The sequence below is a fragment of the Zingiber officinale genome, chromosome 2A, assembly GCF_018446385.1.
Source record: "Zingiber officinale cultivar Zhangliang chromosome 2A, Zo_v1.1, whole genome shotgun sequence".
In the NCBI taxonomy this organism is placed as follows: domain Eukaryota; kingdom Viridiplantae; phylum Streptophyta; class Magnoliopsida; order Zingiberales; family Zingiberaceae; genus Zingiber; species Zingiber officinale.
Genome location: NC_055988.1, coordinates 177,792,772 through 177,816,653, shown reverse-complemented (window position 1 = coordinate 177,816,653; position 23,882 = coordinate 177,792,772). Strand labels below are relative to the sequence as shown.

Below are 23,882 nucleotides of genomic sequence, written 5' to 3'. Positions count from 1 at the left end.
GTAGAAACTTTCCAACAGTTAGCGCGTGGTCCTAGAGTTGGTATTGTTCTGACCTCATGCAGTCGGTGTCTCTGTCTGGAGTTAACCCTTCCTCTATTGTTACATGTCCTTTTCCCCCATTGGATGCAGTGGGTAAAATTATGCTCATTAACTTCCAAAGTGAGAATCCCCTGAAAGAAACCTTCAGAGAAAAGTCTATTCAGATAATATGTAAGACACTGCTATGAACTTTCCTTCTTTTTGTTTCCATGTGTATTGCATCAAACATTTCCCAATCAAGGAACAAAGGTTCCTATTTGACAAAGAATCGTTACCATAATTAAAGATAACATTTTGAAAATATGCATTTGATGCAGAAAAATTGTGCTCAAGAAACAGAAAAAGTCTACCCAAGACCTAGACCTAGACCTGTAATATTTTGAAAATATACATTAGATGCAGAAAAATTGTGGTCAAGAAATACTAGAAGTCAACAGAAGACGTATCTTTTTCTCAAGGGTTATTCTTTCAGTAGCTTGCCTATGGAAACAATGGAAGTCCTTTAACTTTTGCTCCACATAAGACGAGCTTCGTTGTAGTGTGCAAATGGAACTTGCTGCTCAGAATAGCAAAAGCAAATCCATGAACTGTTGTATATAATATAATATGATATAATATAACCACAGTCAATAAATCAAGTTCAAGTGATTCAATCAATACTTTGGTCCATAATAAAAATCCTGTGGGAACCATGAAAGCCTTTTACAAAATTTGTATAACTTAGGTCTTTATTATTGTTTTTAAATTTTTTACATTTTATAATATTTTTAAATTTATTTTTTTTAAAAAAAAGAATATTTTTATTATTATTTTTTTAAATTTATAACTCATATAGTTGTAATGGTTTGTAAATATTTATGATTGAATTTATATCCTTTTGCTCTCTATTTTTTTTAAATATAATTTTATAACACATTTTTAAAAATTTGTAGCCCATATAATATTAGTGGGCGTATAATACATTTTTGCAATTGAAGTGCTCTCTCTCTCTTTCCCTCGCTCTCCCTCTACGAAGGAGAATCAAAGGTATGTCCTCATATGCCTTTTAGATACCTAGATCAAGAAATAGAATATAAACATAAAATACTGTAGATGCTGTTGGTAACCTTAACTGGTGTTACTGCCTGAAGTAGTCATCAAACAGTTGTTCTTGCCTTTTGTGTTAGTTTACACCTGCAAATTCTTGTCTGAATACTGCAATTAAAAACTCAGTAACTTCTCTTATTGTATGCTATAAGATAGCTGAATTGTGTTGGGGATATGGCAACTGTGGGGAATTTAGAGGTGAAGCTCATTCCCTTATGTTGCATTAATGGAACAGGACTGATAAAATCACCCTATTTTATGGTCATCTACATTCTTCAATTATTATCAGGTATCTCAGAAGCAACTTAGTGTTTGTGTAAGCAATTTTAGCATATTGCTTCAAGATGGTTGTGCATGTTAGGGAAAGGAGAACCATGGTATATAAGCAATTATGATTGCTTTACCATGGCTGAACTATATAACTAATAAACCTCCCAATTCTGTGGTCATATTCTAGCTTGATTTGTGGTTCTTGGTTCTTGTCTAAATGTCATTAACCTTTTCTTTACCTTAGCTTTCTTTCCAAAGAAATTGGGAGCTGAAACAATTTAGTAAAGTTCACCCATTTCCTTATGCACCTCACTAAATCATGACTGATAAATCTCTGTTTTATGGAGATAAAGCTGCCTTAAGCTAATCACCAAAAAGAAATTCAATTTCGCCATGTTACTGATTGTCCTTATATTAACTTGTACTGCAGGATAGTTAGCAACTACTTTCTGTCAAATTTCAGCTATGATTCTGCACAAAGCAAGGATTTTACCTGTTCTCTTCTTGGCAATAGTTATGCCATCGGCAACCTCGCTCTCCTTCAACTTCTCTAGCTTCGATCCGGCCTCACAGTCCAAGATCAAGTTGGAAGGCATGGCAGACTTTGCTGACTCTTCCATAATGCTCACCAGGTATAGTGAAAGTTTGGCAGACTCTAGTAGAGCAACCTATAACGACCCACTCCTGCTCTGGAACCACAAAACGAACGAACTCACTAGCTTCACCACACAATTCTCCTTCATCATCAACTCCAATGCGACGAATCATGCCGATGGCTTTGCCTTCTTCCTTGCACCATACCCTGCCAAGCTTCCCTTATATTCTCAAGGTGGCTACCTTGGCCTCTATTCCAACACCACAATCGACATCAATTCAACCAGTAGTGCAGTGGCAGTGGAGTTTGACACCTTCAGCAACTATGAATGGGATCCAGAAGGCGAACATCTCGGCATTGACATAAACTCAATCAAATCTACCAAGTATGTTAATTGGAGCAGCAGTATCAAGGAACAGAGAGTTGGTAATGCACGGGTGGATTATGACTCAATGACCCACAACTTGAGCCTCTTCCTCACCTATCCAAAGACAAATCAATTGCCAAGTGCCAATTACAACTTAAGCTACATCGTTGATCTGAGGGAGGTCCTCCCGGAGCATGTAGTAGTTGGGTTCTCCGCTGCCACTGGTAACTACACTGAGATGCATAGCATTATATCATGGTCCTTCAACTCCACTCTGCAAACAGAGAAGAACAAACACATGGTTGTAATCATCATAGGTTCTGCCATTGGAGTGGTCTTGGTGGTTGTATTATGCTCGATTACCCTCTTGATTTGCATCAAGAACAGGAGGAAGGAGAATGACTTAGAGGAGGAGCACATGGAGTGGGATGAGGATATCGATCATGAGTTTGAGAGCCAACGAGGACCGAAGAGGTTCTCTTTCAGGGAATTGTCACTCGCAACAGAGAACTTCTCAGAAGAGAAGAAGCTCGGAGAGGGCGGCTTCGGGTCGGTCTATAAAGGATGGCTGAGTGTCTTAAATCTCGACGTGGCCATCAAGAGGATTTCCAAGGGTTCGAAACAGGGGAGGAAGGAGTACATCTCAGAGGTCAAGATCATCAGCCGGCTGAGACACCGGAACTTGGTGCAGCTCATCGGGTGGTGCCACATCAAAACCGAGTTCTTGCTGGTGTACGAGTTCATGCCCAATGGGAGCCTCGACTATTACCTCTACAGCACAGCGAAGTTCTTACAGTGGCCGGCGCGGCACAGGATTGCGATGGGTCTGGCGTCGGCTCTCTTCTACCTAAATGAGGAATGGGAGCAGTGCGTGGTGCACCGCGACATCAAACCGAGCAACGTGATGCTCGACTCGGCGTTCAACGCCAAGCTCGGCGATTTCGGGCTCGCGAGGCTAGTTGACCACGACGGCGACCTGCAAACCACCGATCTGGCCGGTACGAGGGGGTACATGGCGCCGGAGTGCTTCTACACCGGCAAGGTGAGTAAGCAATCCGACATATACAGCTTCGGCATTGTGGCGCTGGAGATCGCGTGCGGAAGGCGGACGATCGAGCCGATGGAGGCGCAGAGCAAGATGAGATTGGTGGATTGGGTTTGGGGTCTCTACGGGAAGGGGAAGATCTTGGAGGCGGTGGATGCGAGAATGGATGGGGACTTCGAGACGAGGCAGATCGAGAGCTTGATGGTGGTGGGACTGTGGTGCGCCCACCCGGACTCGTCGCTTCGGCCATCCATCAAGCAGGTGATCGGCGCGCTGAGCTTCGAGGCGCCATTGCCGGTGCTTCCGCCCAAGAATCCGGTTCCGAGGTACTTCGCGCCGGAATTTGAGGCATACGCCACAGGGAAGATTTCTTCGGTGGCGAATTCGCCGCCGTCCGGCGATTTCAATCACTCGTTCGAGTTCAGTTGTCGCTAGACTCGCTTTCGAGAAGACGCACTCCTGGGAAGGAAGGGGTTAGTTATTACATAAAGTTTAGGGGTGTACTGTAAAAAAGAAGTTTTACTTAATTTCTCTTTTTTAATAATTCGATTATTGGCATAAATACGGTAATTGCTGTAATACAGTAATAATCATTAATGTCGGGCCGTCGGCGACATTGACACTTGATCGGAAAATTGTAAATATAATATTTTGTATATATTCATTTTAATTTTTAACTATAAAAAAATGTGATTTTTTTTTAAAAAAATCAATAATATTATTATTTACTAAAATTTATTTTTTTTTTAAAAAAATAGTTTTTCCGTTTTGCAATTTTTTATGATATAATAATATTTTTTAGAATGTAAAGTCGGATCTCGGAAACGGATCCTCGGATCGCGTCCAAATGGCGGCGACGGCTCGATCGGTCCTCGATTGCCTCATCCAGCACGCCGTCCGCCCCAAACGCACCTCCCCCGCCGCCACTTCCGCCTCCACCATCATCCGCCATCTCGACTCCGGCGATCTCCGGAAGGCCATCGCAACCCTCTCCTCTTCCGCCTCCCCCTTCCCCGACAACGTCTACGCTAGCCTCCTTCACCTATGTTCCTCCCGGCGCTCCCTCGTCGACGTCCGCCGCGTGGAATCCCACCTCGTTGCCTTCTCCCCATCCTCCTCCCCCTCCATCTTCCTACTCAACCGCACCATCGTCACGTACGCGCGGTGCGGCAGCCCGGCGGACGCCCGCGAACTCTTCGATGAAATGCCCACTAGGGACGGAGGTACATGGAATGCTATGATCTCTGCATACGCCCTCTCCGACTGCCCTAACGAGGCGGTCTCCCTCTTTTCCAGAATGAATAGCGCCGGAATCCGACCTAAAGATGTCACCTTGGCGTCCGTGCTTGGCTGCTGCGCCGACCTTTTGGCCTCCTTCCTCGCTCGGCAGATACATTGCCTTATTTTGAAGTATGGTTATCTTCCTAATGTGATTCTGGATACGTCTGTTGTTGATGTCTACGGTAAGTGCCTTGAGATGAATGATGCTCGCAAGATGTTTGACTTAATTCTCCACCCAAATGAAATTTCCTGGAATGTGATTGTTCGTCGGTACCTCGAGGCAGGCAGTGCAGGAGAGGCAATGCTAATGTTCTTCCAAATGATTAGAGAAGGGGTGAAACCTTTGAGCTTTACTGTGTCAAACACTCTCAAGGCTTGCTCAAAGGTCCTTGCACTTAAGGAAGGAAATCAGATCCATGCATATTTATCGAAGACTGGTTTCGAAGGGGACAATGTTGTAGGCTGCTCTTTGATGGACGTGTATGCGAAGTGTGGGGTCGTCGACGATGCTCGGCAATTGTTTGATCAATTGCCTTGCAAAGATGTTGTCTCATGGACTTCGATGATCTCAGGCTATGTGGCATGTGGGAGAGTTGATGAAGCTGAAAAGATCTTTGAAGAGATGCCTGAAAGGAATGTCATTTCTTGGAATGCACTATTGGCCGGTTACATTCGGTTCTTTTGTTGGGACAAGGCATCAGATTTCTTTTGCAGGATGTGGAGGGAGACAGGAAAATTGGACCTTGTTTCACTAGGATTGCAATTGAATGCTTGTGCTGGCATTTCTGATCTTGACCGTGGAAAGCAAATTCATGGGTTTGCTTATCGGCACAACTGGGAGTCAGATAAATTCTTTCGAAATCAATTGGTCGACATGTATGCAAAATGTGGTAACCTTAGGAATGCTGAAATTTCATTTTCCATAATGGCTGATCAGAGGGATACAGTTTCTTGGAATTCTTTAATATCTGGTTACATACGATATGGCAGGAGTGAGGAGACATTGGTTGCTTTGAGTGAGATGCAGAGGGAGACGATTCCAAATGAGTTTACTTTCACAACAATATTGGCTGCTTGTGCGAATATTTTCATGCTTGATGTTGGCAAGCAAATTCATGCTTTCATGCTAAGAAATGGTTTTCAGCTGAATGCTATAGTCAGGGGTGCATTAGTTGATATGTATTCCAAGTGCCGGTTGATAGAGTATGCCATCAAAATTTTTGAAGAAGAGAGCACTCGGGATCTGATCCTTTGGAACACAATTATATTGGGATGTGCTTATAATGGGAGAGGTGAACAAAGCCTTGATCTTTTTGAAGAAATGAAGAAGGAAGTTGCAGCCGACAATGTCACATTCATTGGTGTTTTGCTTGCCTGTGTGAGTCAGGGATATGTTGATCTTGGTAGACGGTATTTTGATTCAATGAGTAATGAGTATGGTATCATACCTCGAATTGAGCACTATGAGTGCATGATTGAACTGCTAGGCAAATATGGGTGGATGGTTGAACTCGAGGACTTCATTCAGCGGTTGCCATTTGAGCCAACTATCCCGATGTGGATAAGGATCTTCGACTGCTGTCGAGAGCATGGCAACATAAGACTAGGAGAAAGGGCTGCAAAATTCATCAATGAATCTAACCCATTAACTCCAGTTCAGTTTGAGATCATTCCAAAAGCAGGACATCATATGTCATGCTCATCTGGGTAAATAGGTAACGAAGATCTGTCATGTTTGTTGAGGTTGGATTTCTTTGGTATTTTAAGCAAAGATCGTTCAAACTGAACGAATGAACAAAGATAGGAACTGATCAATTATGTTAGCATGGTCAAGAAAAGGATTGAGAGCAGTCTGCTTTGTGATGATTAGCTTGAACATCTTGTTCATCCTGAAGGAACAAGTGACTTGCTTATAGATGTCAACGACAAGCAATGTGGAACAAGTCTTTTATAAGGCAGATAAATTTACAGATAAAGGTTTAAAATATCATTACATGTTGGAAGATCAGTTGCCTGCCATAATGGTATAGTCTCAGTGCCGGACTACCATAGCCGAGACTAGTGTCAAAGAACATGAGTAGGAGGAATGGATCAAGATAGATGACCATGAGTACGAGGAAGTGATCAAGTAGATGTTGTGGAAGAAGAGGCAGCAACAACTCACTCTCAATAGGTGAGAAGAAGCAACAGTGCTGTCCTAAGTTGGAAAAACAACATGAGAGGAATGCATATCTATGTTGTTTCGTATCGCGGTTCTTCTGTGGAACAGCTCGTGCTGCTCATTGAGTGGACACAGAACAATGTTTTAATCTTCGCCTGTGCACATAACATCACATTTTACCAAGATAGGCATGGTTCTTGTATCCGAATTTAGTTTAGGAGTGATGATGCTACTCAAAGAAGATGATAGGATGGAAATGCATTGTATGTGATTCAAAAACATGTTTCTTGTTGGATCATGTGCATGTCTAGTGTTTTTGTAGAGTTCTTGAATTGATTGTATGCATATGCAAAATTGAGTTTGGTATACTTAATGTAACCAAGTTTACTTGCTTATATTTCCTTGTTAAACTTTAACCCAAGAAATAATACAAATCAAACATAAGCAACAACTTCAAATGCCATCAGTATTTAACTCTATTTTATAATCACTCATCTATCAAAATTATAATAATCATAGCATTTTGATGCATATTATCATGAATTTTTTCTTTTGAGTCTCACAAATCAGTTTAAGGGCGATAACAAATGAAGAACCTGTCTTTTTTTTAATCTCATATTCAAATTCACACTCGTAAATCCACCTATGCCTGTTGCATTAATTACTACCTGTGCGGAGGCGCTGCAGGTGAGCAAATCGCCTTGTTGCCACATTAATTACTATCTGTGAACAAACTCAAACTTGAACCCAAATAACTTAAAATTTAAAATTCAAATATTATCATTAATCTGCATTAATGTCCAGTATGCAATCTCAAATCTATCTCATTCTCATACAACAGATATCTGAACCTGATTAGATGGATCAGTCATGGAAAATCCTCCCCATCGCCACCTTAAATCGGTTTCCTGCATAAGTTTGGTGAGCTATGCAGAACATGTTGATCAAATTTTTAGTACGTATGAAAAGGAAATGAAACAAAAGAAAATTTAAATATGATCAATATAAAGCAACAGGACAGAATGAATATGTAAAAGAGGTTAGAAGAAATGTCTTTAACAAGTCTAACCTTTGCTAAGATATATTTGATTTAAAATGAAACAAAATCAATAACATGCAAAACAAAAAAAAAAAAAAAAACAATGAGATTGTCAAGATTATATTTTTCACTATGAATACTCAAAAGATGCCTCATGGCACTCCCAAGTGAGACATGCAATGATAGAATAGTCATGGATCTGCCTGCACAAGCACGAGGATAAATTGGTATGTCAGAAATAAAATGGATGCTTTATTCATTCTCACTTTGATGATCATTCAACTCGGTTTCTTCAGATGACAGTTCCATGGGTTTGAGCTGGTTAGATCCACTAGCACAAGAGTGAGTTTTACTCGAGCCTCCACGGTCCACTTGATCGACCTGCTCGGAACTCGGTACCTTTTCTGTTGTTTTACCATTATTCTCTTTTGAATCTTCCTCCATTGGTCCTTCACAATCTACTTCAAGTACAGGAGGTTTAGATAACTCTTCACTTTGTTGACTAGGCCCTGGTATTTCTGTTAGTGGCAATTCGCTGTGTCTGGAGATGGTAGAAGATGTTGCCATGTGTGGGGCTTCAAGAGATAGTACCAGCACTGAGCCTGAACCTTCTCTTTGTGTGTCGACTAATGATGATGATGGTGAATTCAAATTTAAGTTCTGATTCTCATCATGGCCAGACCTTCCTCGAACAGGTTCAGATTCAAGTATTTCTGAAGCTGTTGGAATTGTGCTTGGGCCGCCACAATCAAAATTCTTAGTAGTGCATTTAATATTGGGGGTCAACCGGCTAAGTCTAAGCAGCTTCCTTCTCCTTTTCAGAATTCTCCTTGGATCTTTCGGCTGGATAGGTGGAGGGCCAGGAATAGAAAATGGTGGGATTGTCTTGTCTTCTCCATAAAGTAGACGGACAGAGTAAGCAATTGCAGTGATAGAAGGAGGCAATACAGAGGGCAGCTCAGGTTCTGGCACCCTAGAAGGAGCGGGGTTCACAGCTTCTCGAAGCCAATGAGGGAGTTTATTCGCATTTGAACTACCAACACCAATGTCATTTTTGGAAGAGAAGTCATGCAAAATCTGCTTTTGGGTTTCCAATGGCATGCCCACATTCGATTCGCTGTAATTAGCTGCACTATTGAAACCATGTAAAGGATTCAGAGAGTTGTCCATCGCACCTGGCAAGAAAAGATTCTTCGATCGGTATTCAACTTCCCTGTTGTACAAGGCAGAGCTGCTGGGTACATTCATACCTAGTTTTGCAGTGTAGTTATCTTGAAAACGAGGATTAAATGGTAAACCTGACCTTTCCAATCCATCCAACCCTCCAGTAGAGCTGCCAGCGTAATTTGATCTAAGATAGCTGAGTTGCCATGGTGAGATTTTAGAGAGATTCTCATCAATTCTACTAATGTGATCAAGTTGATCGATGCCCGGAAAGCTAGACTTTAAATCACGGCAGCCAAGTTGAATATCCGTCAGGTGAGGGAGTGATTTTGGGCGTTCACCTCCGATACTAGAAAACTTGCTACCAAGCAAAGCCCGATTCATCATGTCATCTGAGATTCCAGGTAGGGGTAGAGGCTTGGAAGATTTTGGCGCTGAGAAAGCTGGTGCATCCATTATCTTTTGCTGCTCCTCTGACCATCTTAAAGATAAATCTTCAGCTGTTCTATACTCCGCGAACTTCAATTTGGGATCTTCAAGCATGATATCCCAATTACCCCTTCCATGCCTACGGACACCAATCCAAAGAGCATCGAGCTCGTCTTCTGACCATACATCTGCTTTCGCTCGCTTCTTGAACAACTTTTTAACAGATTGAGTTTGCATCATTGCATTGTCAAGAAGTATGTGTTGGCTTTCAAGAAATGATGGATGCATGCCTTGAACTGAACCTAGGCCATTCATTGAAGGTAGATCAAACATTTTTTGTTTTTTCTTTAGGATATCAGTTGGTCGTTGCTTGAAATTGGGTAGAGGTGGCATACTAGGGAATTCCTGAAAAGAACCTTCTATGGACTGCATGCCTAGTGACAAGCTAGGTAACAGATCTGCAGGTGGCTTCATCCAACTTTTTGATGGTAATGGAAACCTTGGTACCAGCTTATCGTCGATCATTAAATTTGGAAGGCCTAGCTTCTCTTGAAATGAAGCAAATGATGCACTCCCCAGACCATCCATGAGGGATCTCTCAGATGTAGGAACAACCTTGAGAAAAGATTATGACCACAATAAAATGCAAGTTATATGCCATCTATGAAAACCAAATTGAAAAATAAAAAAATAAGATAGGAACATACAGGATAAAAAGGAAAGTAGCCATCAGGTATCAAACTCTTCAACTTGTGATGCAAGGACATTCCTGGAGCTTCAGGTAACAAAGAGATATCAGATTTTTCCCTCACTTCATCATTTCGGGCATTTGGAGATCGAGAACCAGAAGATGGTGGAAATGGGAATTCTGTATTTCCGATGCTTAGTCGTTTTTGTTCACTACTTGATATAGGTTGCCTCAGTGAACCACGGTTATTGCGAGATGATACACCTATCTGATTAGCATTAGGAGCACATAGGCCTAAAACAGGTAGAAGGTGGTTAGAAGGAACTGGACTTGCTGTGTTCAAGCTGTTGAATGGATGGCTAGGCAAAAAGATATCTGACGAAAGGTTTTCAGATGGAGGTCTTACTGAAAGATCCAGATCATCACTATGAAACTTTTTATACTTGTGCCTAATTGACTTTGCAAATTTTGCAGAAGATTCACTTCTCTTATCATCCAATGGCTGAAATGATTTGTTATCCTCCATCTGTTCAATTTTATCATCATAGCTTCTCTTATCCAAACCTTCCATGTCATGATCAGATTGGATCAGTGATTGTGTAGGCCATTCAACTCTGTCTATCAAACAAGACACTTCTCCATTCTGCCTCCGAGCAATTCGTTCTTTTTGTCGGTCACGAAGCCTAGCACTGGTTGAGGAAATAGTTATGTAAGCTCCTAATGAACTAGCAAGAAAAATATACCTACAGAACTTGGAACTTACTACTTCTCCTTCCATGCACGTCCGGCTGGTGTATATACGCGTTCTGGCTCCTCAGTGTCACTCTGCTACATCCCATTTCCAAGTAAAGAATAAGATATTGTATAAGGAGCAAACCAATGGAGGTAGGAAGAATAAATTCTGAAATTAGAGTCTTAACTAGAAAAAGAATGTACAAAGGAACACATAAAGCTCATATAAGAAACAAGTTTGACACTGGAAGATATAAGCAGAAACTAATCATAAATGCAGAAGAAATGTGCTGGGATTTACAAAATATATGGTAAATTTTTGGATGCAACATCTAACTCATATTTAAAAGAAGTACTTGTTGAAAGCAGCAAGAAACGTGACTAGTGTAAAAACAGGAAATGTAACGCATAATTCTCCACGAACAAGTTTTCAACTAATCAACTCAGGCATAATGCTGAAGATAGCCAAAAATTCAAATCTATTAATTTCTTTAATATTAGAAACATCAAGAATAGAAAATAAAAACTAAATCTGAGCATTGTTCTAACAGAAAAAAGAGTTCTCTTTTTTTTTTATTGAGGCCAACAATTTGTTAAAATAATTAAAAGAAAAAAAAATGAAAAACGGCTAGTTATGATATTTAGTGAGCATAAAATCTACAATAAGTCCTTCAAGTGTGCCCAGATATTCACAGGTTTCAATCCCACGGTTATATTTGACAAAAACGAATTTGAATACCTAAATACAACATATCTAACTTAGTTGGCCAATTAGCTAATCAAAATGTATGCATTAACCAATTTGGTTATCAAACTCACTACTATTTTGTAGAAATAAACAACCTCACTAAAAGTTTCACTTGGCATTGAAGCAAATGTTTCCCTGTATGATACTGCTTTTCTTTGGCGCTTTCCTCGACCGAGAACTGCTTCCTCCTCAAGCTGAGATTTTTCCCATCTACCAATTATCAATTGAGCATATTTGTTACAACATTTAAAAATGTCTCAGTTAAATAACATGGAAACTTAACATAAAGACAACTAAAAGCATTATAAATTGGAAAAGGTCAATAATACTACAATTATTATCTTGCATATCTACTTCTGAAGTCTAACAGTAGAGAAAATACATCTAGTAATGCTAATCCAGTTGTTACCTTATTATAAGGTTAGTTTATTCGAGTACCATTGTTCTATAGATTGTTTGAAAAATCTCTTCTTCCTGTTAAGGCGAAATGTTTAGCTTAAGAGATTAATAATTGGAGTGAGGAATGGTAAGTGAATGCATGATAATTATTGGTTAGTTCAACAGACCAAACCAGTAAAATTGGATTTGATTGAAAAATAATATGAAAGCAAAAGGTCTAAAATGAGTTTGAAAAGCAACAATCGAATTCATTAAACAATCCCAACCACAATACCTCAATGACCTTTTAAAATTTTTATATGGTTCTGTAATGATACAGGTTTCCTGTTGAAAAAGTAATCCGTTTTTCAACAGATTGTCAAATATTGAATAGCTAGTTTCCATTACAAATGCAAACATGAAACAGATGATCAGCCAATTTTGAGAATTCTAAGAATTATTCATGGAGAAACATGTTGCGAAACTGATTAAATCAGAAAATATAAATTTCATAGGAAAAGAATGTTTCTACACAAATGTTGAACATCACAAGAATATAAAATATGAGTTTTCTAGTGAAAAGATTATTAATATATGAATTCAATTTCACATCCTTGCTTGCACGGAGAGTAAAGCTGCAACTTGGATCCAGGTGGAAGGTCAAATGTCAAAATAGCTGTGTACCACTATAGCATAGTGTTATCATAGTGCCAATTTGGTAAATAGCAATTCCATAAATTTTTCATCATGTTTGACTAGACATTCAATTCACAAGAAAATTTAAGTGTTTTACTTGAATAGAAAATTAATTATAGGAGACTCCCTCTAGCATGGAAGGAACAAAAACTAAGAACATAAAAAAGAAACTAACAAATCTATACAACCTAACTCATAATTACTTACCTTACACGTAAAAGTTTATCCCATTCATTTTCCTCAGCACTACCAACAGCATTGTCTTCCTTTGCTTCAGATTTATGTTCGCCATCTTCACCAGTTACACCCGGGAGCATTTCCATTCCATCTGCTTCTTCATTTATATCATCATTCCAATCCACCGACTGATAAAGCAGACAGCAAGAAACTTTATAATATGTAATAACAGTAAAATAAAATCGTTATATATTATGAAATATTGTAATTATAACTCGAACCATAAAGTGAGAGGAACTTACTTTTTAGATTAGCAAACAACTAAAGAATACTAAGTTTATCCTCAAATGATTAAGTAAACTATTTTGAGCATAAAATAGCTCAAAAATAACCTTCTGGGCCCACTAGTTCCATCCTGCCCAAAACAGGTGAAACTTGTCATTTTGAGAGCCTTGTCGAACAGCCACTAATCAAGTACCCAGCATTGGAACACTATCTCGAACCTTGATGGTTCTATTACATGAAATATCTAACTCCAACCAACATATAATACTTATAGTGACATCACGAAATGGTGTGACAAAGCTACCAAAAAATGTTGATAAAAACATGAAAGGAAAAGTTCATTTTGAAGACAATTTCAAGCTTACTTTTACGGAGCCCAGCATATCATTCTCCACATCCACATCTGCACTTTCAGAAACTAATTGAATGTCAGAACGATCAAGAAGCTTCAGAATTGCATTTTCATCCCAAATGATTTTTGTAGAACCTTCAGTACATTTATCTTTGTATACATCTCCTAAACCACCAGACCTCCTTCGATGTTTATGCTCACCATCAGGAACAGCATCTGTAGCATCAGGTCCATTTACACAATCAGAATTATTGAAAAGCTCTTCAGTACCCCAACGAAGAATGTCCTCCACTTCCTTCTGTGATCCTGACTTGTTCACAAATAGTTGATCTAGCATCAATTTCCTTTTAGCAAGTTGCAAAATGCGCTCCTCCACACTACCACGTACTACTAGCCTATAAACTAGAAGTCTATTTGATTGTCCTATTCTGTGTGCTCTATTCATAGCTTGTATGTCTGCATGTGGATTAAAATCAGAATCATATATGATAACAGTATCTGCAGTAGCCAAGTTGATACCAAGGCCACAAGAACGTGTGGACAACAAGAAAACAAATCGTGATTTATCTTGATTGAAACGAGTAATTGCTGCCTGACGATTTGCAACTGATAATGTACCATCCACCCTTTCAAATGTTTTAGCGCCAAACTCTATAGCTAGGTAATCCTCTAGAATATCAAGTAACTTTGTCATTTGAGAAAATATAAGAACTCGGTGTCCTTCCTTGTATAAAATTTTCAGCATAGAATGCAATAACGTCAACTTTGCAGATGCCTTAATACGCATTTCATGTAGAAACTCCATTGAACCAGATTCAGGTTCAGTACCTGGGATAAGATAAGGATGATTGCAGACCTTCCTGAGCTGCATTACTATATTTAGTAATGATTGTTGTGCACCACCTTTTCCTACATTTCTTAGTATCTGGTAATTCTTTGTTAGCATTGCACGGTAATATTCAGCTTGAATCGATGTCAGCTCAACAGGCACCATCCGCTCAGTCTTTGGTGGAATATTTTGCATAGCATCTTTCTTGAGTCTTCGAAGCATATGTGGTGCAACAAGTTTTTTAAGCTCCTCCACCTTTTCTGCTGTTGTAAGATCATTAAAGTTTTCCTCAAATGCTGACAAGGAAGGGAATGAAACAGGTTGTAGAAAATTCAATAAGTTATACATCTCCCCAATGTTATTCTGCAATGGAGTTCCAGTCAATAATACACGGTGTTGAAAAGAAAATGAATTGAGCAAACCAAAAAGTTTACTACTAGAATTCTTTAGCCGATGGCCCTCATCCACTATAAGAACTTCCCAAGGGACACCACGAAGATGAGAAGTGTCAGCAAGCACCATTTCATAGGTAGTCAATAGGACATCAAACTTGTATGACTTGGTTAATTTATCTGATTTGCTAGGATCGCTAACATGCCATTCATATTGGCGAATAACTGTTCTTGCCTTTGCACATCCATGATACTCAACCACGTTTAGATGTGGAGCCCACAGTGAAAACTCAGCTGACCAATTAGGCATAGTGGAAAGTGGGACTAGGACCAAACAGGGCAGCTTAACCTTGAATTCACAGTGCAAAGATGAAATGAAAGCACATGCAGATATGGTTTTTCCAAGCCCCATTTCATCAGCCAATATAACATTTTTGGACTTGTACCAGCATTTGCGCAGCCAGTTTAAAGCTTCTAGCTGATGTGGAAAAAGTAATCCACCTTTTAGCTCATTTGGCTGGTCAAGAAGAGGAAGAAAATCTTGGATTTCACTTTTGGCACAATAAAAATCATGATTAACATCTTTGTCAATGGTCTGAGTTTCTAATTGCTTCAATTCATCTACCAGATGAGCTGATTCCTTCATAACAGGTTCATCTAATCTTTCCCAAGTGCATTCATCATATTGAAGACCGCACCATTTAACCAAAGCTTCTTCCAAACCATCCACACAAGCCCGAAGAGCAATAACACGTTGTGGTTTCTTCCATTGTTCCTCACAAATATTTATCACAGTATTCCCATATTTAGCTTTATAATTTTCCAGTTTTCTTTTAGCAATAACTTTTATTTGAGACTCAGGAAGCCAACTGTTATGTATGTTTGATTTCCCAACCCACTTGACAAGAAACTCATAGCTATCACTGTCGTCATTAATAGTCCCTACATTCTGCACTTCCTCCATGGTATTATTTAGAATTTTAGCATCTGACTGCATCTCAAGCAACATTCCATGTTTTCCTTTTGAATCACTGGAAACAATCATCTGATGAGGTCCAGAAGGCGCAACTGACTCACTCTGATTTTGTGTGCCAACAATATCTATAGCTTTTATGTCAATTTGAGCATTATCAGCTTTGCTCAATGGAGTATCTTCCTGTGTTAAACCATCATTCTTTGCAACTATTTCATCCATCGAACCTTTTTTGGCTGAAATAACATTATCCAATGATTCCTTATTTTCATATGATTTTTCATCATAATCTTCTAGTGTGACCCTACATAAATCTTTTTCTTCAGAAACCAAAGTGACTTCAGGATCAAATGCCCCATTACAAGCACTTTTTTCATCCTGTATTTCAGCTTTACTTTCATTCTGTGACTCAGTCAGTAGCAAGCCATTTGTTTTGGAATTATTTAGGCCATGAAGTGGCTGTATTATAGTCTGGTTCCCTGAATAATTATGTGATTCAGCATGTTCTGATTCTAATGATTTGCTAGACATGATGGTGCTAACTCGAATACGGCATCCCCAAATTCGATCAACCTTTCAAATGGACAAATAAAAAATTAAGAACATAACATAATAAATTTTACAGTTCATCATCGAAATCAAGAAGCATTAAACCTGCTGAATGTCATTCCAAGAATTCACATTTTGCTTTTCTATGTTGGGTAATTGTGTGCATTGTTCATCCAAATCTTGTGAAAACAGGCTTGCTTGCTCAGATGACATCTGTATAATAAATTGATTAGCTCATAACCTACTAGAACAAAGCTTTAGATAGGAATAACTAAAATAGAATAATAAAATATAAGTTGCCACCTTATGCTAAACGCCAATTATAGCAAAATTACCAATGCAAATATTATGTGATCCAAGAGGACTATAGGCCCTTAATCATACTATTGTAAAATAAAGAAAAACAGGGCTATGCAAGCAATAGAAAACAGTAACAAATTACTGCATCATCAGCTTAGAAACAACACCATCGTTAACCAGTAATATAAATTGTTTAAGCATCCCAGTTACGATGATAACTCTGCTTTATCTCTATAGCATCCACATAGAAACACCCGTAGGGAGATTACTATTTCGTCAACGCATACGACAGAAATCATAAGAGGAAATCAACCAACTCTAATGCTATAAAAAATCGACAAAGGCAGAATCTCAATACTGCACTACTATCAAAGTGAACCATAGCTTATATACAAACTTGAAATAAACAAAAAAAACACACACAAATTGGCTCAGAGAATCCTGTTGTTGAATCCACAATACACATCAGGCAATGTACAAGAGGCACATGTCTCATGTCGCACAGAAGAAAATCTAAATTCTTAGGGTTTTCTGTCTCAATAAACATTTCCACATCTAATTAACTCCTGTAACAGACTGTAAGATTTTTACATTTTCATTCTCCATATTGTTTCATTTTCTCTATTAGATAAAATTAGGCCTATGCCTCCTTTCTTTCAACAAAGTTTGCCTGATGTGGCTGGATACTAAATAATAAAAGAAAAATGTGAAGGAAGAGAGGTTTTGACGTATTTCATTACAAATTAAAATCATATAGAAGTAGTAACACTTTGAAGGGGAGTCTTGGCACAACGGTAAAGTTGTTGCACCAAAAGGTCACGGGTTCGAATCCTGGAAACAACCTCCAAAAAGCAGGTAAGGCTATGTACAATGGATCCTTCCCCGAGACCCCGCATGACGGAAGCTTCGTGCACTCGGCTGGCCTTTTTTTTTTTTTTTAGAAGTAGTAACACTTTAACTTTAACATAGTTATATAAAAATCTCACAAAAAAAACTTATAGGAAATCTAAAAATTAAGGATAGTGACATTTTAAACATGATTTTCAAGGTTGTCTTTTCCCAACATCAGTGCTACAAGAGAGAGAAACTCTAGAATTATATTTTTACTATATCACTGAACATAAATAATTTACCTCATCTTTTTCTTCACTTTCATATTTCACTCTTTTGGTTTCATGTTTTGATGAAGAGTTCCATGTATCAGATGACCTGCGCTTCTGTATAGGTTTATTTGTTTCAAGATTTGTTCCAAGAGGTAGCTCATTATTAATAGCGGCATCTGCACTTCCCTTTTCAGCACTAGGTCTTTTCTTTTCACTGCAACTTCTGAACTTTTGCTTCTTTTTCTTGGACTTATGAGTAGAACCAGTAATTGTAGTAACAGAATTCTTTCTTTGTACATCACTGATATGAAATTTGGGCTTCTTCCCTGTAGGACATTCACTATCATCAGATGTGGAGGTTTTCACAAGAGAGAGTGTTCTCCTTCGAGAGCTGGTTTTTAAATGAGAGGTTGAAAATGAATTTTTCAAAGTTCTATCATCTGATGGAATTTCATGTAAGGACCCAGAGTGGCTTGATCCAGGCCTGTCCAATTTATCATCTTTTAAGAAATCAGAATCTGCCTTATCTGGATCTCTACAAGAAAACATTGTTTTCCCTTTATTATTTCTTGGAATAGAGTGTCTCCCAGACACTGATGCCTTTTCACGGACAGATTCCTTAATCACAGTAGCTGGCTTTCCAGTGGTGGTCTTTGTTCTTGCTCGTTTTACATTTGACTCAATGTTACTTGATACTTTGACATTACCTTTCTTTTCAGTACAGTTAGGGCAATTCCACTTTCCATGAGGAGCACACTTGAAGAAACAGGGAAGACAAAGAAATGAAAATCAGCATCCAGCAAAGACATCATAATCAAGCAAATGAAGCATAAAAGAAATTTGAATTACCTTAAGAGGTGGGCTGAGACATTCAAGGTGATAAGTTTGAGGACAACTATCACAACAAAGCAAATTGCCTCCTAGATCGCACACAGCGCATTCATAGTAATGCTACAAGAACACAGAGAAAAAGGAAAAGAAGTGTGAAAATGATGAAAGCCTTGGACAAGTATATAATGAATAATTTGACACTCATGAGATCTTGCAACCAAGTTTTAGGTGAACAAAGTTTCACAATCATAATCGTTGACTTGATGGAATTAAGACACAAATTTCGACAATTTGTTGATGATTGTAATTGATGTAAGCATTGACGATCATAATGATCATAAAAAATGTCTTCACAAGCAGATATCAATGATGAGTAATGGCTCAGGTCCTTCACATACTATAAGTATCCAAATCATAAATCAGCAAATTGAAGTTCACAAAGACATGGTTCATCATCAGATACATTATGAATAAACAAGTGGATAATATATCCAAGTCTAATTTTGTTAGCTAACATTCTAAAAATGCTTGTCAGCTGCCGTGATAAGGTCAAATGGCTACAATAAACTAAAGCAAAGTAATGGAAAAAAAATAGAAAAACTTCAACAGATAGTAAGGAGCTAAAATCAACTCGAGTAATTGACGCTTAATATTCTTAGTGCCCATTGTGTGCAGTATACTTCACTTATCCATCAATTATACTTTCATATCATGACACATAAGCTTGCTTCTAAATAATATAAGTTGAACAAACATGTACTTCCATGCAGCGCTATGTGTACTGAGATGATGATACAAGAAAGCAAGATGATAAACAAACACACACACACACCAAAAAAAACACTAAGGCTCAATTAACAACAACTAACAGCTGATAAAAGGCACATTTAGTAAGGATTATCTTACACCATCATGCCCTTTGGTCTTTTTAGCAGATCTAGAAGCATCGATGCCACATTTTGTCTTCCTCTTAACTGCACTATTAGAAGCCCCCTCTTTTCCATTTAAAGCTCCCAAACCAGATTTGGTTTGTTTTCTCTTCCTCTTCAATACCCACTTCCGATCTATCATGCTATCATGCAAAGAATTTTCTTCCTTCATTGCCACCTATCTCCTGTGCGCATCAGAGAAGAAAAACAAATGTGACAACAGGAATCAATTGGATATTAATTAAATAAACCCACTGAATCAAAATGGAGTAAGATACAAAAATGATAGCATCTCTATAGAAAGCTTCATGTGCAAGTTTGTGTCCGTGTGTACACTAATATGCCAACTTACCATCATCTCGAGCAATGTAAGACAACACAGAAGGAAAGATAGAAGCAATCAAAGTGTTCAACAACAAACAAAGCAACACTAAAGAATCAAATACAACACCAACATCTGTTGATAATATACAAATTGTTTCTTTTAGCAGTTCAACAATGACAGTTACGAAAAGCATGATATGGTCTAGTTACGCAATACAGAAGCAGCTTAATGGACTTATTTACATGTCATTTTGGGGCAAACATAAAGTTAACCCTGATGAACTTCTAGTAACTAGCTCGAGAAACCCCCATCCCCAACTTATCAGGAGATAGCAAATCAAGACTAATTAGTCCTTCCAATCAATGGCCCATGGAAACAAATATGAACTACCGATACAAACAACTTATGAAATGCAGCAGATTGCATTACTTCCACGATTAACACAGACGAACGAATATAACTGTAAAGAGATCTGGTGAAGGAAGAACACGGAAAGAAAAAAAAAAGCAAACCTTTCCTAATAGGGCAGAACTAATGTTCGAATCAAAGCACAAATTTGGCACCTGAGAACCTGAGCCGACCTGGGCAGATTAGAAAAATCAGGATTAGGAGATCACAGCAGCTACCTGCGGTCAGCGAAAGAAGCACCCGCGCCGCGACTTCCGACGAGCGGATGATCCACGAGGGATCCCGATTGCGGCGGCCAAGGCGGCAGCTTTACAATTCAGATCTGTCGCGCAACCCAACCCAACCCCTCCAACGCGCCGCGCCCTTCCCAGATGGCTGTGGTGACGGTGAGCTAGCGAGGAGAGGGCGAAAGAGGGGGAGGGGAGGGGGGGAGGAAACCCCAAGGCTCCGCCATATGTACGGGAATCTGGAAGAGGAAAAAGAGGGTCACACCTACTATCGAGGACATTGGGGAATATCATTTTGCGCCCCCTTCCGCCCCTCTCTCTCTCTCTCTCTCTCCTCTCTCTATCACTGTGGGCTACGCTAGTTGTGCCCCGCGACCGCGTGGGAGCCCACCAGCCCAGCGAGCGCCAACAGGAGGAGGACACGTGGGACCCGGCGCCCGCCGCGAGAGGACCGATGGTTGGGGCGATCGCGCCGATGGCATTGGCAACGTCGAGCCGGCGGGGGTGCCGGGTGGATCACTGCCGGGAGGCAGGATGGCCGGCCACCGCAATCAACGACGCCGTCGAGGCCGCCGATGGAAACGGAGAACTCGCGGCGACCTCGTGGCGATTTTTGCTCTGTTTTTTCAAAAAAAAAAAAAAATTCCTCCTTTTTATCTGTCCACCAATAAATAATACACTGTTATATATATAGGTGCGCGTATCTTTAGTATTATGCGACAGAATCTTTTTCGCGAATTTGATTTAAAATATTGGGCAAAATCGATTTTGTTTCAATTCGATTAATTTACATCTACATCACTGTTGGTATTTATTTTAAATAACTTAATATCAACGGAATTTTCATTTTTTAAAGTTACAATATCAAAAAAATATTATATATTAATTTCCTTCGAACTGATTGGACTTTATGCTGTCTAATTTCCGTTTTATTTTAGGTTAATTGTTAAATTTACTGACAGGATCTAGACTTTTGAAAGGTCTAAGTAGTTTCAAGTCAAACAAATAAGTTTAAGATTTTAATTGAATTGATTAAATTTGGGTTTATGGGAAATGATGGTCCAATGGGCCAAAGCCCAATAGAGAAAGAGTGATGCTTCAATTTGTAATTCGGTCGGCCCCTTTTCTTCTAAAATTAATGAATAGACAACACTCTAGAAATACAAAATAAGAGGATTTTAATGAAATTTTTACTACATTTATACAAAATTAATAGATCATTTTAGAAATATCGAAGATTTATATTTATAAAAAATAAAATAAAAGGTGTTAAATATAGACTTTGTAGATGCCATAACAAAAATATTTTATGGTTGAATATTATTAAGGGCCGTGTTTTGTTGGAGAGATTATCAGCATAAATTATTCTCAATTTAAATATTTTGGGAATTTATTCAATTATAAATATTTTATAATTTTGAGGAGGAATATCCTTGTAGAGGGATTGAAATGTCGAGGACTAGAAAAAGATGGTGTTATTAGACACTATGGAAAATTATAGAAGCGAGAGTGTGTCATCCATTTGATTTTGTTTGGAAATTATATAGATGATATGTTAGGTACGGTGGATCGTGGTTGATTAGTAAAAGATCTTTTTCTCTGAGAAGAAGTTTCCCTCTGATCCTGCGCACACATAAATGATCCAACAAAATGTCAGTGCCTAGAAACCAGGGGAATTCCCTGATGAAGGGCTTCTAACGCTCAAGTTAATTAGTACAAGCCCGAGCGGGTGGATGAAGAACAATAGTAGATGTGTGCACAAGGATGAGTTTCAGATCTATCGAGAGTGTACCTTCATCATAAAGAGGACTCTCCTATTATATACCACTTCACAGAACCTCCACAATCATGAGGTGGCCAAAATATGTCAGAGTTTGTTAAGCAATGCACAATAATTATTCAAGAAATTTTCCTTTTACCTATATGTATACCTCTTTTGTCGTTTATAGTTTATGTTATCACCGAGGTTAATGAAGAAATATGTTGTTATAAGTGTGGTCAGCTGACGGGGGATAGGATGGTCCCTAAAAAAGGTTTTAGAAAAATATTTTCTGACACATGGTTGTTATTATGATAGGTTGTTAAAATGTTATCTACTGAATACATCTCAGCCAGTCCTTAATGTTGGATCGAGTAATTCGCTAGAGGAGGGGTGAATAGCGATTTAGAAAATTATAGCGAGTACATAGCAGAAAAAACAAGAACACAACAATGCTAACACAAAACCAATTTACTTGGTTCAGAGCCTTCGTTGACTCCTACTCCAAGGCTCGCACTCGTCGAGTGCTTTCGTTGGACAATCCACTAGCAATTCGTAAAAAGTATTACAAGTGAAAGTACAAGTGCTTTTAAAAAGAAATATCGACAATAATAACGAAAAGAAAAGGCAGTGCTTTGTCAGAGAATCTTTGCAGCGTCGCAGGAGCACAGCAGAGCAAGCATTGGAAGACGTTGTAGTGAGTTGTTCTTTGCTCCAGGGCTTACCCTCCTTATATAAGAGTCTCCTGGCGCCCGGATTCCTTCCAGGCGCCTGGAGTGTGACGTAACCCAGTCAACCAGAGTGCTCCACGTGGCGACGTGCAGTGAGGATAGAATTTGCACTCTAGGCGCCTGGACCCCTTTCGAGCGCCTGGTCCTTCCGGGCGCCCGGTCCTTCCGGACGCCTGGACCTCCAGGCGTCTGGTCCTTCCTGGCACCTGGACCTCCGGGCGCCTGAATCCCTTCCAGGCGTCCTGACCCTATTTTTCTACAGCTTCAACTCCCTGCAAGAAAATGTTAGTCCGAGGTAAATATATTCTGCAAAACAAAGGTTAGCACAATTTATAATCAAACCGAGTATTAATTAGATTCTGTCTCACTGAGACCGAAATCTAGTCAAGATCTCAATTTGGAGTTCTGAAATGGTTCTAAGTTGGATCAGCGCTTAAGTTCCCTTCCCGGGAACGCATCCTCACAGTCACTCCCCTCCGGTAACTTACCTACCAGACGTCCGGTCAGCCCTTTGACCCGTCTGGACTTCGTGCTAGTTATCCAGTCAGCCCGTCGACCTAGCTGGACTTCGTGCCAGATATCCGGTCAGCCCGTCGACCTTTCTGGGCTTCGTGCTAGCTATTCGGTCAGCCCATCGACCTAGCTGGGTTTCGTGCCAGACATCCGGTCAGCCCGTCGGCCTGTCTGGGCTTCGTGCCAGCTATCCGGTCAGCCCGTCGGCCTAGCTGGACTTCTCCTGCAGACTTGATCAAAGTGTTAGATCAGAATAAAACTAACTTAACTTACTTTGTCATTTATCAAAACCTGAATTAAACCGTTAGTGCTAACCACACCAACACTTAAGACGACCACCTAATTGGGATGTTCGGTTGAGTTCTCGGTTGGTCCTTAAGGTGGCGACCTGATTAGGATGTTTGGTTGCATTCTCCATAATCTGCTCTGTTATGTATTATACTACATGTATCTTGGTCAACTATTAAGGTCGGCCACCTTT

At 39.4% G+C, this 23,882-nt stretch overlaps 3 protein-coding genes across 7 annotated transcripts; 2 read left to right on the top strand and 1 right to left on the bottom strand.

Annotated features, from left to right (window-relative positions):
* Positions 1–2,061: 2,061 nt before the first annotated feature.
* Positions 2,062–3,990, top strand: LOC122043488 (L-type lectin-domain containing receptor kinase IX.1-like; the record flags this gene model as incomplete). Its single annotated transcript, XM_042604113.1, has 1 exon — positions 2,062–3,990. A coding segment is annotated over one exon (1,776 nt), but the record flags the coding sequence as incomplete, so codon positions are not given.
* Positions 3,991–4,215: 225 nt separating this feature from the next.
* LOC122043487 (pentatricopeptide repeat-containing protein At3g26540-like) lies at positions 4,216–7,219 on the top strand. Of its 2 annotated transcripts, XM_042604111.1 has the most exons (2): positions 4,216–4,865; positions 4,968–7,219. In XM_042604111.1, the coding sequence occupies exons 1-2, from the start codon at positions 4,250–4,252 to the stop codon at positions 6,392–6,394; spliced, it is 2,043 nt and encodes a 680-aa protein (XP_042460045.1). In that variant the 5' UTR covers positions 4,216–4,249; the 3' UTR covers positions 6,395–7,219. The 2 variants fall into 2 exon arrangements, with proteins under 2 accessions (XP_042460045.1, XP_042460044.1); XM_042604110.1 differs by having other exon boundaries at positions 4,216–7,219.
* A 611-nt stretch (positions 7,220–7,830) lies between these two features.
* On the bottom strand, positions 7,831–20,993 carry LOC122043485 (protein CHROMATIN REMODELING 4-like). 4 transcript variants are annotated; one of them, XM_042604107.1, is made up of 11 exons: positions 20,387–20,993; positions 19,416–19,623; positions 18,528–18,629; positions 17,709–18,434; positions 16,381–16,488; positions 13,546–16,299; positions 12,926–13,083; positions 11,716–11,854; positions 10,928–10,992; positions 10,184–10,853; positions 7,831–10,091 (listed from the first exon to the last, which is right to left on the bottom strand). In XM_042604107.1, exons 2-11 carry the CDS (start codon positions 19,608–19,610, stop codon positions 8,136–8,138), a joined length of 6,873 nt encoding a protein of 2,290 aa, XP_042460041.1. In that variant the 5' UTR covers positions 19,611–19,623; positions 20,387–20,993; the 3' UTR covers positions 7,831–8,135. The 4 variants fall into 4 exon arrangements, with proteins under 4 accessions (XP_042460041.1, XP_042460040.1, XP_042460042.1 ...); XM_042604106.1 differs by having other exon boundaries at positions 20,390–20,993; XM_042604108.1 differs by having other exon boundaries at positions 11,740–11,854; positions 20,390–20,992.
* Positions 20,994–23,882: the final 2,889 nt, after the last annotated feature.

Excerpts from the sequence above, each read along its gene's own strand:
- LOC122043485 (XM_042604107.1), bottom strand. The coding sequence starts at position 19,610 with ATGAAGGAAGAAAATTCTTTGCATGATAGCATGATAGATCGGAAGTGG. Across the intron at positions 16,300-16,380 it reads CTTGGAATGACATTCAGCAG|GTTGATCGAATTTGGGGATG; the intron begins GTTTAATGCTTC and ends TCCATTTGAAAG. Across the intron at positions 10,854-10,927 it reads CGTGCATGGAAGGAGAAGTA|TGCTAGGCTTCGTGACCGAC; the intron begins GTAAGTTCCAAG and ends TTCCTCAACCAG.
- LOC122043487 (XM_042604110.1), top strand. The coding sequence starts at position 4,250 with ATGGCGGCGACGGCTCGATCGGTCCTCGATTGCCTCATCCAGCACGCC.